The sequence below is a fragment of the Onychomys torridus genome, chromosome 8, assembly GCF_903995425.1.
Source record: "Onychomys torridus chromosome 8, mOncTor1.1, whole genome shotgun sequence".
Lineage (NCBI taxonomy): Eukaryota > Metazoa > Chordata > Mammalia > Rodentia > Cricetidae > Onychomys > Onychomys torridus.
Window position 1 is genome coordinate 72,217,071 of NC_050450.1, and position 18,001 is coordinate 72,235,071.

Consider the following 18,001-nt stretch of genomic DNA (forward strand, 5'->3'; position numbering starts at 1 on the left):
TTTTTTTCCCTTTCTCTTCCTTCCTTCCTTCCTTCCTTCCTTCCTTCCTTCCTTCCTTCCTTCCTTCCTCCCTCCCTCCCTCCCTCCCCTCCCTCCCTCCGTTCCTTTCTTTCTTTCTTTTTTTTTTTTTTTAATGAGATACCATATCACCATTGGCCAACCGGATTCAGAGTCATTTTGTGGGTACTAGACTATCTAGAAGTTTTGTCTGCTTCCCAGACAAAGGCATTTTAGTGATAATCCAGGGAGAGCTGAAACAGCCTAGACTGAAGAAATTTGATGCCATAAAAAGCATCAGCTCTTTAAAATTAGGCAAAATTAACCTCTTAATATAAGAACAAAAGCAGACTAAGATTAGGATAACACACTGGGTTCAAACTATGCTTGGGAATCTTTCTGGCACTATATTCCAGTAGTTTGTCTAATGACTTTTTTTTTTTTTTGACATGTCAGTGTAAAAATAGCAAAATCTCTCATAGAAGTGATTGTATGCTGCTTTCATTTCTGCATGTCCCTCTAAAAATGCTTCTCAACCTTGCTAATGCTGCGACCCTTGAATACAGATCTTCATGTTGTTGGTGACCCCCTCAATCATAAAATTATTTTTGTTGATACTTCATAAGTGTAATTTTGCTACTGTTATGAATCGTAATGTAAATATCTGATATGCAGAGTATCTGAAATGTGACCCCTGTGAAAGGTCATTCAACCCCCTCCCCCAAGAGCCATGAGCCACAGGTTGAGATGCTCCGCTCAGCAGCCCTCCAGTCAGTTCATGACTGAGCAGCAGACACGTTGCTCTTTAAATTCCAGCCAGTGTTGTTTGTTGGGTTTGTTTTTGCCGTCGTAATTATTTGCGTGTGTGAGTAAGCTCTAGGTGGTGACAGGGAGCAGGGCATTTTCTGTGGAATATGGGATATAAACCTTCCAGGAAAAGTCATGCCCTAACCCAAGAGGAGGGAGGCAAGCATCTGAATAGAGAGCCGCCTTTGTGTAGTGTGTGGTGTCATCTAGAGTTTAGAAAGAATTGCTGTAATATCATCTCAGTAGAACAGACGCCCCAAGATCTTCTAAACCCTTGATAGACAGACAGCCTGGTTGACCAAGGAACTCTTTTTTTGGGGGTGGTGGTGGAGGGAGGAAGCATGGTTTCGAGACAGGATTTCTCTGTGAAACAGTCCTAGCTGTCCTGGAACTCACTCTGTAGACCAGGCTGGCCTCAAACTCAGAGATCCACCTACCTCTGAGGTGTGTCCCACTACTGCCAGGCTTAACGTTAGTCCTTTTTAATCAATGTAAATTTATTTATTTACAGCACTGATGATTGGACCTATAGTCCTTGGGCATGGCAGGCAAGCAAGCACTGTACCAACTGAACTTTCTCTCCCAGTCTGGTAACTTCACATTTATTTAATCTGTATGGGTGTTTTGCCTACATGTTTGTCTGTGCACCACACAGGCCTGGTGCCTGCAGAGGACCTAGACAAGGGCAGTCGATTCCCTAGAACTGGAGTTACAGATGTTTGTGAGGCACCATATGGGTGCTGGATGTTGAACCCAGGTTCTCTTGAGAAACAGTGCTCTTAGCTGCCTTCTCTCCAGCCCCCAAAGAACACACCTACCTGCCTCTGCCTTCCCATGAGATTTACGGCCTATGCCACAAAGCCTGGATCACTTCAAATTTAAATAGTTACCTGTAGCAAATGGATTGGCACTTTCTAGACTATAAATATGTGTTTATTGATGTCAATTACTTCAGGAGCCATCTGCTACAAAAGTACAGGTTGTAGGTGCCCAATCAAGGTTTGGGTCTTCCTGGCCACAGCCACTTAAGTGGTACTTTGAAGCAGTGCAATGTCTTGAGAGTGAGATCTGGCTAGACCCAGAGCAGAGGCTGACAACTTTACTCTGATTCCATGCCAAAGTCTTCCCTCCTCAAAACATTCTTAGTTGCTTGGGCAGTGGCTTCTCTTTAGATTGATTTCTGTGTGTCTTTTAAAAAGAATGTTTGCAGGGCTGGAGAAATGGCTCAGCAGTTAAGAATACGTATTGTGGCCGGGCGGTGGTGGCGCACGCCTTTAATCCCAGCACTCGGGAGGCAGAGGCAGGCGGATCTCTGTGAATTTGAGGCCAGCTTGGTCTACAGAGCAAGATCCAGGGCAGGCACCAAAACTACATAGAGAAACCGTCTTGAAAACCCCCACCCATCAAAAAGGAATACATACTGTTCTCCCAAAGGATCCTACTTTGATCCTAGCATCTACATTGGGTGGAATTACAACTGCCTGCAATTCCAGCTGCATGGGAGTCAACGCCCTATTTCAGTGCCTTCTCCCGAATGTCTCAAACACCTAAACACCCACGTGCTCGAGCACATGCACACTAATTTTTTAATTAAAAGAGAATGCTTGCATCTTCTATGGCCTTGCCTCTGATTGACAAATTGGCACAGCTTTGATGTCATCAGTGAGACAGCAATGATCAGGGCTCTCAGTCTACAAAGTTTGATTTGAGGGTGCCATGAGGTCTCATGCGTCACAGGTGTCTCAAAGGCTGCTTGTCAGCAACTGTGATTACAGATTATATGGCACTGATTACTGAGAAGATGCAAGTCCCCTTTGCTAAGCCATGGCCTTTGGCAAGTTTCAAAAGGACAGTGATGACCAGGTATCTGGGAAAGAAGTCTAGTGAATGTAGAAAAAAACAAAAGAATTACCAGGGCCAAAGTCTCAAGGCACATTTCCCGTAGACAGAAGCTTGCTTAAGGTTTGTGTTACACCATAAGATGTAAGACAGCAACTGTACACACCTATCATAGAGATTAACTAGGTTTTATTACATATAAAAGGGTTTTGAGTTTTATTGTCTCCAAAATCAATTTTTTAAGTAATAAAGGGACATTACATTACTCAAGATAAAAAGGAAAATAGGAAGGAGTATTTTCAGCCATCATTAGTTAACAACACAGTGATTAGTATGTGGATGTCTTTACCTTTTTTTTTCTTTCTTTTTTGGTTTTTCTTGAGACAGATCTCACTATGTAGCCCAGGCTGTCCTGGAACTCACAGAGATTCGGCTGCCTCTGTCTCCCAAGTGCTGGGTCTAAATGTATGCCTCACCATACTCAGCAAACTAATCTCTCTGTGAATGTGAGACTTGAACCCAGGATCCTCAGCTCCACAGGCATTATCCATTAGGCCACTGGCTCACTATGCCTTTTCCTATTGGAGATTTTCTGTTGCTTTACAGTTACAATCCTGCTATACACCACTGTATAACTTTCACGCTTCTTGTGGGCAGTATGAGGGATGTTACAACTTACCTACAAAAACTAGGTAATTTAAAACTTTGTCCCTACTCTCTGGCCTCAATCCAATGCTCGGGCTGTAGTGATAATGCAGGATTCCAAAATAAACAGCATCCTTGAAAAAAATCACATTTACTTTAGTATCTCTGTCTTTCAGATGTTAGTGAGCCCTGTGCGAGCGACCCTGAGTGATTTTAACATGATCTGAATTATGCCATACAAGTGTATCATATCCTGGTTCTTGCTTGGCTGCAGCTAAACTATCAAAGGTTCCAAGGAAAGGGAATTCACCTGTGGTCTTATATGCTTTTCCCACCTAATCTTTGTGAAGCCCCCCACACTTTGGAATTGAAGAGTGAAGAATCTGGTCTCAGGTTATATTATTACTAGACAGTGAACAAGGGATCTGGGGATGGATGGTAGCAAAGGCTGACAATCCTAGTGAGAGGCTCAGGTACAACTCCAAGTGCCCAGACGAGACCAGATTGGCAGCAAACAAGCTCAGGTTTGTTGGTGCAGCTCTGAGGAGAGGTTCACCAGACCCAGGGCTCTAGGCCAGAGAAGTCTGGTGCGGCGTGTCCCAAGATGGACAGTTCTTATAGTCTCAGGCAAGAGGAAGGGTCCTGGTTTGAGTTCAGGAGGGGAGCCGGTTCTTCCCAGAATGCAGTTTTGGTGCCGTTGTTCGGGTAATGAGGACTTTACAATGTGGGCAGGGCTGTAGTGAGTGAGAGCGGGAATCTTTTCTGTCCTGAGCAATCCCAGCCTAACTAACACCTAGAACTTGAGAGGTAGAGGTAGGAGTTCAAGGCCAGCTTCAGCATAACAAGTTTGAGGCTCAAAGAATGTACCTCAAAAACAAACAATAGCGAGCAAAGAGTATTGCTCATATCTTTCCAATACACCAGATAAAGAAGTAAACAGTCACCAAAGGCCAGTAGAATACAGTATTCCCTCCTCCTGTTATTTGCTGTATAAACTCTTTATTTAAACACCAGTGTTGGGGCTGAAGAGATGGGTGAGTGGTTAAGAGCACATGTTGTTGCAGAGGACTCTGGTTCAGTTCCCAGCACCCAAAGAGTGGCTTTGTGGCTCAGTACCATCCATAACATCAGTTCCAGATATGACATCCTCTTCTGACTCCATTGGTCCCAGGCATGAAGCGCACATACATGGAGGCAAAATAATCATACACAAAAAATAATAGATAAATCTAAAATTTTTAATTATTTTTTTAAAAAGGGGAATGAAAAACTAAGATGATTGCCCCAAAGAACAGTTACCTACAATGGTAAGAATACCAGAAATGGTAAGAGACAGTTTTCCTTTTCTTTTTTCTTTTTCTTTCTTTTTTTTGGGGGGGCGGGGGTGGGGGGGGGGGGGGGGGGGGGGTTGTGAAGGTCTCACTATGCACTCCTGGCTGCCTTGGAACTTGTCATGTAGACCAGGCTGCCTTCTACCTGCCTCTGCCTCCCTAGTACTGGAGAGTAAAGGTGTGCACCACCATGCCCCACAGAGACACCCTTTTAAAGACCTCTAAGATAATTAATGGTGCTTTACACAATTTCCTAAAACACCAGAAGAGGAAAAACCCAGTTCTGCTCAAGAGAAGCAGATGCACACGTCAGCTCTGGAGACTCCCCTTCGGTTATGAAATACAATCTGTATCATCATCACAAGCTGCTGAATATGTAAATGGCGGACGTGAGTGGCAGGGCAGCAGAGGTTTTGGGATGGTTCCACCGCACCTACTGTGCTGTTCATCTGCTCTTTGCTTTGCTAAACACTGGCAAATCTGTTACAGGAAGGCTGGAAGACTCCAGTACTACTTCTGCAACAGGCCCAAGATGCATACTTCCTTGTAAACAGATCCTCCCTGCAAAGCCCTGAGGATGTGTCTGACTACACCCTGGATGCTAATTAGGGGTATCACCTTTCATCACAGGGCCTCTGGGCTTCCGGGCCTCTTTATCCACCCCATCTTGTTACATGCACAGGAAATCCAATGCTTCACCCCCACCGGTTTCCATGGAGATGCAACAGTTTACTTTTTTCTTCCCAAGTCTAAGCCATAGTTATTTTTAACTGGAAAACTCTGAGCCAGGTCACAGCTGGGATCTGGATGATGCAATGACGTCTATAGCTCCCCTTCTCTCCCACAAACGCCTTCTTTCTGCAGTTGTTGGGGGTGGAGGCGCTCCTGGGAGACTTTGGAAAGCTGTTTTTGCTTTGGTTCATGAAGAGAAAACCCATACCTTGACTTAGAGCTGGCAGGCATCCTCAATTCGAAGCTCTGCATGACCAGAACCTGGCAAAGATGTTCATCTTGGGGTGAGAAGCCAGCAGAGGCTGACACTGCCTAGCTCTCTGTGGTAATGAGTGACTTTGTTGCACGTTGCCTTGCCTTGGTGAAGAACAGACTTGTAATGGGGACCAAAGTAGAAAGAGGTGGAGAAGCTAGTGCTAGTGCTCACCTCTCTAGCACAAGCTGCAGATCCTGGTGATCATCTTGCTGTCTATCCCACCTTGCGGTTGAAACTTGGTCAGTCCATCCCTCGCCAAAGCCCTTCGTTCCCTGAAGCTGGGCTTATCAAGGCTTTTCTGAATGTTTCAATCCTTTCGATAGGTTTCTTTTTTTTTTTTTTTAGGATTGTGGTAAACTATTTGCCTGGCAACTGCCCATTTCACTCTGACAACTCTCTAAGATTATTACAAAAGACTACAGCAAAAACAGACATCTGGGCAAGTTGGTCAGTTGACACGCAGGTGATGGTGATTGCACACACACTAACTTCTACTGCCCACAACTCCTCACGGCATTATTTCTTAAAGTACTTTTAGTTGTTGTTGTTCTAAAGGAATTTCCTAAACAAAGAGTGGTAACAGGAAGCAAATCAATAGTTTTCTGTTGTTCAGAGAGAAAACTGATTACTCAGAAATGGGAGGGGAATGCACTCAACACAACCCTCCAAGGAGGAACATTAGACGCGTCATAGCTGGAACTTGGCTGTCAACCTGCCAAAGATGATAGTGTTTCAGTGTTTTTAAGAAAGGATTGGTTTAAATGTGTGTACATGTTCATGTGTGCACAGGAACATGCAGAGACCAGAGTGTCTTTACCTTGTTTTATACTCCCCACCCTATTTTTGAGACAGTCTCTCATTGAAGCTGGAGCTCACTCATTTGGCTAAATCCATTGGCCAGCAAGCCTCCCTGGATCCTCCTCTGCTTCCCCAACACCAAGGTTATAGACTCACATGGCTGTACCTATCATTTTTATGTGGATGCTAGAGATCCAAACACAGGTCCTTATCCAAATCAGTCATCTCCCCAATCTTCATGTGTTAGTTTGTCTTTTTTTGGAGTTGGGGTTTTATGTAGCTCAGGTTGGCCTTTAACTAACTACGTATGTAGCTCAAGATTGACCTTGAAGCCGGGTGGTGGTGGCACACACCTTTAATCCCAGCACTTGGGAGGCAGAGCCAGGTGGATCTCTGTGAGTTCGAGGCCAGCCTGGTCTACAGAGAGAGTTCCAGGACGGCTCCAAAGCTACACAGAGAAACCCTGTCTTGAAAAACAAAACAAAACAAACAAAGATTGACTTTGAACTTTTGATCTTACCTCTACCTCTTGAATCTTGAAATTACATGTATGCATCACCACTCCAGTTATGCTGGGAACTGTTCTCAGCAGACTCATGCTAGGCAAACATTCCACCAACTAAGCTACATCTCCAGCCCTACTGCATCTTCTTCTCATACTTCCTAAGATGCTGATTTTAACTATGGACCAAGGCATATCAGTAAGCCAAGACCTCAGACCATGGAAGGTCCTGACTAATACAAACTAAAAAGGTTTGTCTGGTAAAGCATGCAAGATTAATTCAACCTAACAATTGAGTCTGATGCCAAAGAAATCGACCACCTGTACTCTGAAGTAGAAAATCAAGTGCATTAGACTTAATTATCTGGCCCTACAGGACACAGGACAAGTGTAGGCTGGCAAACGACAGGGTTTTCAGATACAAGCCCAGTTCAGTGTCTTTCAAGGCTACATCTATTGGAGTTTTTGTTTTTGTATTGGGTTTTAAAGCTTTTAGGAATCACTGTATTATTAGCTGTATAGTGTTCATTCCTGTTCTCAAGAGGGAAAGGGGTCTAGAAACATGATGCTTGTGTAACAAGAAACTCAAGGAAGGAATTTTAATGTTTTAATGTCTGACGCAAAACATTCATCTTTCCTGCAAATATCTATGTCACTGAGTGGGATGCTTGGTCAATGAAATCAATAGTCAGTCACTTTCACCGAAGAACATCTAACACTGGAAGCCGAGACAACAGAGAACTTCCCTGCCATCACACAGGGAAACTAGCTATGAAAACCAAGTTGGCCTCAAAGTTGCAGCAATCCTCCTGCCTCTGCCTCCTGAATGCTGGATTACAGGTGTCACTACACTCCTCTGTCTCTCTCGTTTTGTCTTTCAAGACAGGGTTTTTCTGTGTAGCCCTGGCTGTTCTGGAATTCACTCTGCAGATCAGGCTGGCCTCTAACTCAGAGATATGCCTGCCTCTGCCTCCAGAGTGTTGGGGACTAAAGGCCTGTGCCACCACCCAGCGGCTCTTCACTTTTGAATGGCATTCCCCAACTAAGTTCTATGTTCGAATGATTATAATTATCCAGGCTGCTCTGATTCTACTTTACTAAGATCCTGTTCAGTTTCCTTAACATTTCAAAAGGCTGGTGTCCCAGTAAAAAAAACCTTTTATCTTAGCTAGGCCACAGACATGACAGTGTAGTTATACCAGAAATGGTTCTTTTTGGGGTGATATGATAGAGGCTGTCTACTGTGGCTAAGTACAACAGCCAGGAAAACAACACATACTACAGATTAGCAATTCAAACATAAAAAGCCATGTACATCACAAGTTGTACAACTGGCTTTAGTGTATTTTGTGAACATAATATGTATCTTGAAGGTATTCCCAATGGCGTCCTTTAAAATAGATGGATGAGCAGGTACAGTAGGTCACAACTGTAATCCCAGTATTTGGGGGGCAGAAGCAGGGGGATTGGAGTTTGGGAGAGTCAACTCTTTTCTGAACTGATGAGGGCTAGGAGAAACCTGTTGGCTTTTAGCCAACCCTATGTGGCTGCAGAGAAGCATGCGTTGTTAATGAAAAGCCTCTTGCTGGTACTAGGTATCCTTGTCTAGGTGTTACGAATATAGATGGAAATAAAGACAGCCATAACAAATTCAGTAAGTGCTTTTCTAAAATAAATGAAAAAGATGCAGCAGCAACTCCTCTCAAAGGACTTCTGGACTGGGATACAGCACTTGCCAGGCAAGAGCATGGCCTGTTCCACTGCAGTTCCTTGGAGCAAAAGCCATTGACATGGGCATGGAGGCACACACCTGTAATCCCAGCACCTGAGCGAAGGATGCAAAAGGATTACAGGTTTGAGACCAACCTGGCTACATAGTAAAACCATGTCTCAAGACGAAAAACAAAAACAAACACCCCTCCCCGCCAAAGCAAGCAAGCAAACAGTTCCTTCCTCAAAATAAGGCTAGACCTTTGAACATTTGACAAAGCTGGATTCATCACAGCAACAGTAACCCTACTTCCTTAAGTCTAGGGATTGGCCACGATAGTTTTCTCTTCCCATCGCTATTTCCCGTCACGTCTACTGATCTTCAAGTGCTCTCCAGCCTTCATTGCTTCCCAGCTTTCAGTCTGTCCTACCATCCTCCACTTTGGGACGGCCACAGCTGCCCCTTGTGTCCTAGCCAGATCTCTTGGCTGTTTCCCTTACACCCACTGCTACCCACACAGTATCCTCCACCCCTCCCCATGTCTAGAACAGTTCCCACTTCCATCTGCCATTTCCCCACCTCCTTTTGATTTTCATCTCTGCCTCAAAAGCCCTCTTCTCCCAGGAAGCTTTCCTTAATCAAGATTAAAACCCGTCACACCACCACAAATACTACCAAACACTGAAGTCTAACTGATCTCCAAATCTCAGAACAGCGATTACCTTTCATGGTGGGATGGAATCTGTTTATGACCAACCAGTGTTGGTGGTGGTGATAAAATGCATTTTCTAAGAATGCCTGCTAAAGAAAGGAAACTATTTCCACATTGCCCTTTTTTTTTTAATTAAATTTTTTTTTCATTATTTCTCCTCCCCCAAACTCTCCCAGATCCTGTCTACCTCCCTACCCACCCAATTTCATGTTCTCTTTCTTCCTCTTCAAAAGAAAAGAACAAACAAAAAAAACCCAGTAAGAAAAAAAGCTGTCCTTTTTGAAGCAGGGACGTTGTAGGACTACCCTCAGACCCAGTGTTCTTTTTCGTCCAGCAGGATGCTAGCCAGCAGAAGTGCTCAATGCGTCACCCTGATGACCTGCTTGGTCCTCAGAACCCATGGGGGAAGGCAAGAACTGACACCAGAGTGGTCCTCTACCCCACATGCACGTGTGGCAGCCATGCCATTTGCCCTGCCCGTGTGAACTTTAAAAACTTATTTTCTCATTCTCTGGATACCCATTAGCATGTTGCAAACACATTTCTGTCAGTTACAAGTCTGACTATGTACTTCCAACAAAGCACATCCTAACTGGGTGCTTGAATGTTAAAGGAATGAAAGAATTAGCTATGGGAGGTGATTTGTGCAGATTCTAAAAGTTATTCCCACCTGCGACTTTGCTTACCACAGACATGAGAAAACCATGACTGTGAGTTTGGCTTTTGCTTTTGATGTAGACTCGAGGATCATGTTTCAGATGTGGTAGAACTACTCATCCTCACAGCCAGTGAGTCTCATATGAAGTGGCTTTACTTGTGTTTGAAAAGCAGCTTTTATAGCAGGTCAGCCTTTCAGCACTGAGAGATTAGGTTCAGGTCTACTGAAGCAAAGCTGTGTTAGGTGCATCATCTCCATCCTCATGGGCCTGGTATTCTGGGAAACCCAGGGTAACAAGGTGAGACCAGGACACAGGACACACGTGTAAGCAGCGACAGTGCAGCGTGTTGAGGCGAGCATCCAACAACCCAAGTGTGCTTTAGTTACCAGAATATCTGACACACCCACAAATTAAATAGCAAAACATTTTAATCCATTAATTCTAAAAATAACAGACATTTTATATCCGGTGCCACCTCCTCAAGAGTCTACTGCAGATCAGACAGCCAGACTGCAAAGTACAAACCCAGACATTAAAGTTAAAAATGCAGCTTGAGACAGACCATCATGGAGATTTTCCACCCCTTCATCTCACAAACTAAGATGTCAGCTTAAAAAAAAAAATCCTTGAAAGAAAAGGCTTTCCTGTGCTTTAAAAACCCTCCTCTTCATTTAAAATCTGTCTGCAAGATGGGAAGGTAGAGAGTCATCGAGCTTCACTGTGAAGTGCAGGGATCCGAGCTGGACTCCTGGGATGAAATGCTGTGGCTTAGTTTGGTTCTATTTTCATCAAAGCCATGATGTGAGGTACTATGGTTCTTGTTTGAGTTACAAGAGGTGCTAGGAATGAATGCCCACTCATGTTTAATAATAACTTGGCGAGCACACACTCTGCATCACTATCCCCACAACAGGAGCACTTTGCAGCAGGGCAGGGAAGAAAAGAATCGATGCACTCAAGAGTCCCTGTGTCTTTCCTCCTTTTCACAGTAAGAATCCACCTCAAACCCAAGTCTCCAGAGTGTATACACTGTCCTCTGACCCACCACGTTGCACACTTGTGGTCTGCACTGCCCGCAGACTCAGGCTTTAGTGATGTACCCTTCTCGGATGAGGAAGTCATAGATCTTCCGGGTCTTGTTCACGTCTATCTTGATGAGTGCTCTTGCCTGTGCCAGTCTCAAGCCCCCCTGCTTGTTACACTCATTCAACAGAGCAGACTTATACTCTAAGTAGGCTCCAGGTACCAGCCGCACCACCTGACAGAGCTGGAAGACACGACAAATTTAATACACATTAACATCTCATTCTCACAGTTTAATCCCAAAAGTATAGCAGCCCCCAAAGAAAAACAGCGGGGCTGGAGAGATTGTTCAGCAGGTAAAGGCATTTGCCACCAAGACTTGACAAGCCAAGTCTGGTCCCTGGGACCCACATGGTAAAAAGAGAAAACCAACTTCTTGAAATTGTCTTCTGACCTCCACATCATACTGTGGCACACATGTGCCCCTCCCTCCCTCCCCCACACCCAAAATAAAGTGTATTTTTTTAAAAAGTGACATAAACCTCCAACTATTTATGGAAGCTGTTGAGTGGCTGGACCACATTCCACTTCCTCTCTGGAAACAGACACTCAGGAAGAAAAAGGGAGGTGTGGTATCAGCAAGGAGAGCCTTCAGCAAGTGAAGGCTGGCTCAAGGGTCTACTTCAGTTAGGGAACAAATACATGTCCCCGAGGAGCTGCCATGCTTGCTCAGGAGTTGAGTGCTAAATACCTGGAGCTGATGCCCAGCGCCATTCTGACACTAGTCAGGGAATAACAGAGCACATCAGGGCATTGAGGGAGGTGGCATTGTAGGTGCCTGGATTCCTAAGGGTAAATTAGAGTGTTGGTACTGGCAGAAGAGTAGCCTCTGCTTTTTCAGCTCCTACCATGGGGAGGAGGCTGCCTTTGCCACTAATGCAGAAAGTAGATTCAGTTCAGTTCACTTGCCACTATCAGCAAGGAGCAGTCTGAGTCCTCATCACATGGGTAAGCAACAACAAAAGTTTGGAATTCCACACCATTCAACACACAACACTGAGAAACTGGTGTGTGACTTTCTTCAACACACACTTCTTTCTACCCTGCAAGAAGTATTTTTTCTGATGGAGAAAAGGCTAATACAGGTCCCTGCACTGTGACTTCTTACTGTCTGATGTGAGCTGATGCTGTGGACCAATAGATGGGAAAGACAGGCACTGGGAACTGCAAAGGAACAAGATGAGATCCTCTTTTGTTATACTTTTGGTTCTTTTGCTTGGTTTGGTTTTTTTGAGAGAGGGTCTCTTGTAGCCCACCCAGGCTGCCTCTGAACTCATTAGATAACTGACAGCTGCGGATGTGCCTGAACTGATCCTCCCACCTCCACCTCCCAAGTATTGGGATTACATGGAGTACCACCCAAGTAGACTTTCATTTGTTCTGAGATAGCCTCTTCACTGTGTGGCCTCGGCCGACCTCACAGTCTCCCCCATCTCAGGCTCTCAAGTGCTAAAATTAGATATCTATACCACACCTAACTAGATGTGCAGATTGAAATGTTAGAAACAGACAAAAGCAACACAGACAGTTCAGTGATCACAATGTAAAGAAGGTCACAGTACTTTTTACAATCAATGTGTGTAGGTGTGCGTGCACGCACCTGAGAGGCAGGCTGAAGCAAGCAGCACTACACAGGGATTTAGTTCCAGGCCAGTCAGTGTTATATAGTGAGACCCTGTCTCAAAAATAAAAATAATGTCCAACTGTGTATGACACTGAATTATGTTCCTTATGCTGACCAACAGGCTGTGGAGACAATCACAAAACATTTTAAGTGATGGTTCCATTGCTGGGGTAAGTGCAGAACTTCCCTTACAGGAGACTTCTATTTTCATGTCAACGCTACTTTAGGCCTACAGAAAGTTTCCCTTACAGAAAGCATCAAGTGGAGTGTCTGCCACGTAAATGCTCAATATGTGACAGCTACTGCTATTATTTAACTGACTCGGTTGCATGTGCTTCTCTCTGAAAGGGAAAAGGTAGCTTTGAGAGGAAAGGAATTTTCTAGTGCTTGCCAGAGTTAGCTCCTGAGCTTCCAGACTTCTCGCATGTCAGACAAGTAAGTGCAGCAAAATAGGTTTGGTGTTGTAATGGATTCTAATAACAACTCAATGAATTAATCAGCCCCTCTTTCCTGAGTTCCCCTCCCTTTTATTACCTCCTTCTCTTTTTCATTGAGTTTCTCTGTACCAGGAAGGCCAGTGAGGTTCAAGGGTGGTGCACTTCGTCTTCCTATAGACACAGATACAAAACAACAAGTATTTCACAGAGGTGTAACTGCTCAAGTGTAAAACAGAAAGCCTAACCCACTCCCCTAGGCTGGTTTAGATAGCTCCTTGGTCACTGTGGTGGTTTGATTGAGAACAGCCAGCACAAGCCGATATTTAAATGTTTGGTCCCCAATTGGTGCGATTATTTGGGAAGGATTAAGAGGTGTGGCCTTGACAGAGATGGGCAGGGTGGGGTGGTGGTGCATGGACTTTTGAGGTTTCAAGAGCCTCCCACCATTACCAGCATGCTCTCTGCCTCCTGATCGCAGATCAAGCTGACAGTCCTCAGCTGTTCCTATTGCCATGCCTTTGCTCTGGATCATGAACTCTAACTTGTAACCATAAACCCAGTTAAATGCTTTTGTGTAGAAGTTATTATCGAGGTGTCTTATCATAGCAATAGATGAATCAGTAATATAGTCTCTCCAATACTCATTTGAAAATAAAAATAATCTGTGTGCTCTTTGCTCTGTTGAAATACAAATACGAGCATACACACCTTCATATCAATGACCACTCAGCACAATTCCTCCCACATAGGAGACTCTAAACTCTGGAGCCTAGATGTTCACACAGTTTAGAAAGGTTATATAGTCTATGTGCCTGGACAGCTGACGAACAGAAACAGGAATCCTGCAGGAGAGAGATTCTCTCTTGTCACTACTCTCCAGCAGGACAAGGCAAACATGGTAATTAACCAAGTACTATGTACCTTCAGATCAAAGGCAGTCAGGCCACCAAAGCTCTGTGTGTTTGTTTATTTTGCTTTGAAAAGAAGTGACATTTAACTGAAAGACCCACACTGGAATAACAAGCCAAATGCCATATGTGCTGTATGGCAAAGCAGGGACTAATGTCAACTTCCTATCTGAGAAAGAAACCCAAACAGGAGGCAGCACGGGACTTGCCAGGCCAGACCAGAATCTAAAGACTAATGCACAGAGCTTTTTTCCTTTAGTGGATACTGATGATGTCAGTGTGTGTGGTGTACAGGCCACAGATGTGAAAGCCAGATGACAACTGTGTATTGTCAGTGCCCTTCTTCTGACCTAGCTTTTCCAGGGTTGCAGGGATGGAACCCAGGTTGCCAACCTTGCAGAGCTGGACCATCTCACTTGCCCCTGGTTATTCTGAACAGATGATGGGGATGAGTGCTCAGCTGGGGATGGACGGACTGGGTTAAGTTTTGTGAGGACGGCCACTGGAATGAGGCAGAAGGAAGAGGGGACCACTCAAGTTGTTCTGGAAAACCTGATTCTTGGGAACATCAAAAGGGCTAAGAAATGAAGGCTTAGAAAGGGAGATAAGGGACTGGAGAGATGGCTCAGAGGTTAAGAGCACTGACTGCTCTTCCAGAGGTCCTGAGTTCAATTCTCAGCAACCACATGGTGGCTCACAGCCATCTGTAATGAGATCTGATGCCCTCTGCTAGAAAGCAGAGCACTCACACATAAAATATAAATAAAAATTAAAAAAAGGAAATGGAGATAAAATCATGTGCTACCACACAAGTCTCCCAAGGTGATTTATTTATTATGTACAGAGTTCTGCCTGCATATATGTCTGCATGCTAGAAGAGGGGCACCAGATCTCATTACAGATGGTTGTGGGCCACCATGTGGTTGCTGGGAATTGAACTCGGGACCTCTGAAGAGCAGCCAGTGCTCTTAATCTCTGAGCCATCTCTCCAGCCCTAAAATAAATCTTTAAATAAAAAAGAATTACTTGAAACAAAGGAAAACAATTATCCACTAAGTGCCTGTATCTGAGCACTATTAGATCCTAAATATATGAAGACTTTTGTTTTGTTCAATACAAGGTCTTACTATGTAGCCCAGGTTAGACTGAAACTTTCCATCCTCCTGACTCATCTTCCCTACTCATGGGATTACAGGTGTGTGCCATCATAGCTAGTGTTACAGAGAGAATTTCAAAGGCTTGTTGTTACAAAGAATGGTGCCTGGCAACTGGGTCACATTAGACCACTATGCTCCTTATGGTGAGTGGTCTGGATGTTCACATTAGGAGAAATGCTGTCGTATCAGGCAGGGGTGAATGGTGATCAGGACAACTGGCAAAGAACACCACAATTTTGGCTCAGCAATTTCATACTATTATCTCCCTAAATACTCAGTCACAAACAACAGTCACCAAGAATCATCAGACTGCATTGGCTTAGTCTTGTTCTGTCAATTAATCTTAAAACAGGACACATTCAAAAGAAGTAAAGCTGAGAAGCAGAGATTCCTTAAGTCTCTGATTACAAGAAATCCTCGAATTTCTGGCAAGTGACCTGCTGCTCTTGTCAAAGCTCTTCATGTAGTACCTCCAAAGCACACTGTACCTCTTCCCCAGATACAACTCCAGTCCTGAATGTAAACACCAGTCAAAGAGCATCCTTCTGAGTCTGGCTTGAGACATGGGCCATCCCTATCTGACCATCATGTCTGAACGCATGCGGGTGTCCACAAACCATCTAACAGCTGAATGCTGCCACTCCACCAAAAAACCATGCTCCACAAAAGGAGGGTAGCTGTGTCACCACAATCCCTTGAGATTAAGTGTCACAGTCCACACTTGCTGTGGGCTGGGGAATAGCTCAGTGATAGAGGATGCACATGCCCAGTATATATGAGAGGCCTTGGCTTCAATCTCCAGTGCTGAAACAAAACAAAAAACAACCCATTAAACCCGTGGCGATAGCCTGAGAAATCATTACCTGAGTTTGAAGCCATCAGAACAGAAGGACTCAGCCCAGAATCACTAAAACAAAGAAAAGGAATTTAAACGTAGGTTAGATCAAAGAAGGCAATTTCTAAAACTCCTCATGGGACTGGGAGCATTCATTCATCAGGAAGGTCACCTAAGGAGAGCTTTAGTGAGACTGCATGACATTTTACAGGACAACTCACTATACAGGAAAGAAAAGAGAAAAACTTCCCTCTGCTTCACTAAAGGTTTTTTTGAGACAAGGTTTCTCTGTGTAATTTTGGAGCCTGTCCGGGAACTTGCTCTGTAGACCAGACTGGCCTCAAACTCACAGAGTTCACCTGCCTCTGTTTCCTGAGTGCTGGAATTAAAGGTGTGCGCCACCACTGCCCAATTGTGTTTCTTAAGTCTGCCAGTTCTACATTGTTTCTAGATGGACTGGTAAGAATCCTTACTACTCTAACACACCCAGAGCACCCACAAAAATGTCCAAATATACACGTGAAGGCCCAAGCACCCCAGGAGTGCTTCCTTCGGCCCACCCTAAGTGCGCACATGTCGGCCTGCCGGCGGAGCCACTGCTGACACGCGCTGCTGTCCTGGATGTACTGGAGGACTTCTGAGAGCATGGTGCGTTTAAGGCGCTCCTCTTCTCTCGTCTTCTTCAGGTGATCGTAGGTCCTGGCACCTGGAGGGGTAGAAGACACCTGACTTCATAGACAACACAGCAGAGCCAAAGGGCCTGCTAACTGAGCTCAGCCAACATTGGCCACTTCAGGCTTTCTTTGCAAAACTGCTCTCATATCTCTTTCCTCAGGAGTCAAGTGTACATCGGAGTCTGAAATATGTCATACCTGGTTCCTGTTCTACTTTCTTCATTTGTGAGTGGAGCTGCCCCAGGGCTCTGAACATCCTACGATAGTGCTATACATCAGCTATACAGTACCTGAAGACAGGACATACATGCTTTCTCCAAAACCGATTCCAATTCCAACAACAGAAAAGGCCTCTATACTACAACCTCCCTCTACTTTACAGAGGCACAGAGAGCAACACTAGGCAACCAGACTGAGCTATCAAAGTCCACATAATGCATCTTGTGCAACAGAAGAGTTACCTAGTGTCTTCTACACATCAATAAAGTTACACGGGTTTTAGACTACCACGCCAGTGGCTTTCACAGATTCTAATGCTGAAGGACACCTCCAGGCCTATGCTGCCTAGTCAGAGCCTTTCCTTACAACCTGGCTCTTCTATTAACTAGCTTTTTAATCACTCTTTTTTTCTCATCTCCCCCAGCCCTCCCATGGTTTCTCTGTGTAGTCCTGGCTGCCCTTAAACTCACAGTTAACTGCCTGCCTCCTGTGTGCTGAAATTAAAGGCATGAGCCACCACCGACTGGCTCTTTAATCTCTCTAAATCTTTGTTAAGTAAAAGTGATGATATCCCTTAAGCTTGTCATGATAGACAACAACTTGAAGGTGAAATGTATCCCACAGACCTGGCACATGTTAAATAAATGATAGATATTTACTGCTATTAATAAAATTATGACCAGCACCTTAAGTAAACTGGATGCAAGCACCTTAGCACTAGTAGAAGCCTGGTAAATAAAAATGATTATATGCATAAATAAATTGTAAAAGGCTGAGGTTAAAACCTGGAGCATAAGAATCATATCCCACCACACCTCACTCCCATGTATGTGTATGTGTAGAAAGGGTCTCACTCTGTAGTCCAGTCTGGCCTAGAGTATATTATACAGACCAGGCTGGCCCCAAACTCAGAGATCCACCTGCCTCTGCCTTTCCAGTGCTGGGACTGAAAGTGTGAGCTACCATGCCTGGCTAAGACTTTTTTAAAGGGCCACAACAGATCGCCAATTCTAAAGCAGTATTTGTGCCATAACTTATTTTGTCCTGATAAACTAATGATATTTATAGGAATCGA

General features: G+C 44.4%; 1 protein-coding gene across 1 annotated transcript in view; it reads right to left on the reverse strand.

Moving 5' to 3' along the window:
- Positions 1-10,399: 10,399 nt before the first annotated feature.
- Tada2a (transcriptional adaptor 2A) overlaps positions 10,400-18,001 on the reverse strand; it is a 46,613-nt gene continuing 39,011 nt past the window's right edge. Inside the window, exons 13-16 of the mRNA XM_036195676.1 lie at positions 16,607-16,739; positions 16,062-16,105; positions 13,231-13,304; positions 10,400-11,256 (exon numbers count right to left, since the gene is read on the reverse strand). Coding sequence (XP_036051569.1) covers positions 11,071-11,256; positions 13,231-13,304; positions 16,062-16,105; positions 16,607-16,739 — 437 coding nt within the window. The 3' untranslated portion in view covers positions 10,400-11,070. The remainder of the gene's footprint in view (positions 11,257-13,230; positions 13,305-16,061; positions 16,106-16,606; positions 16,740-18,001) is intronic.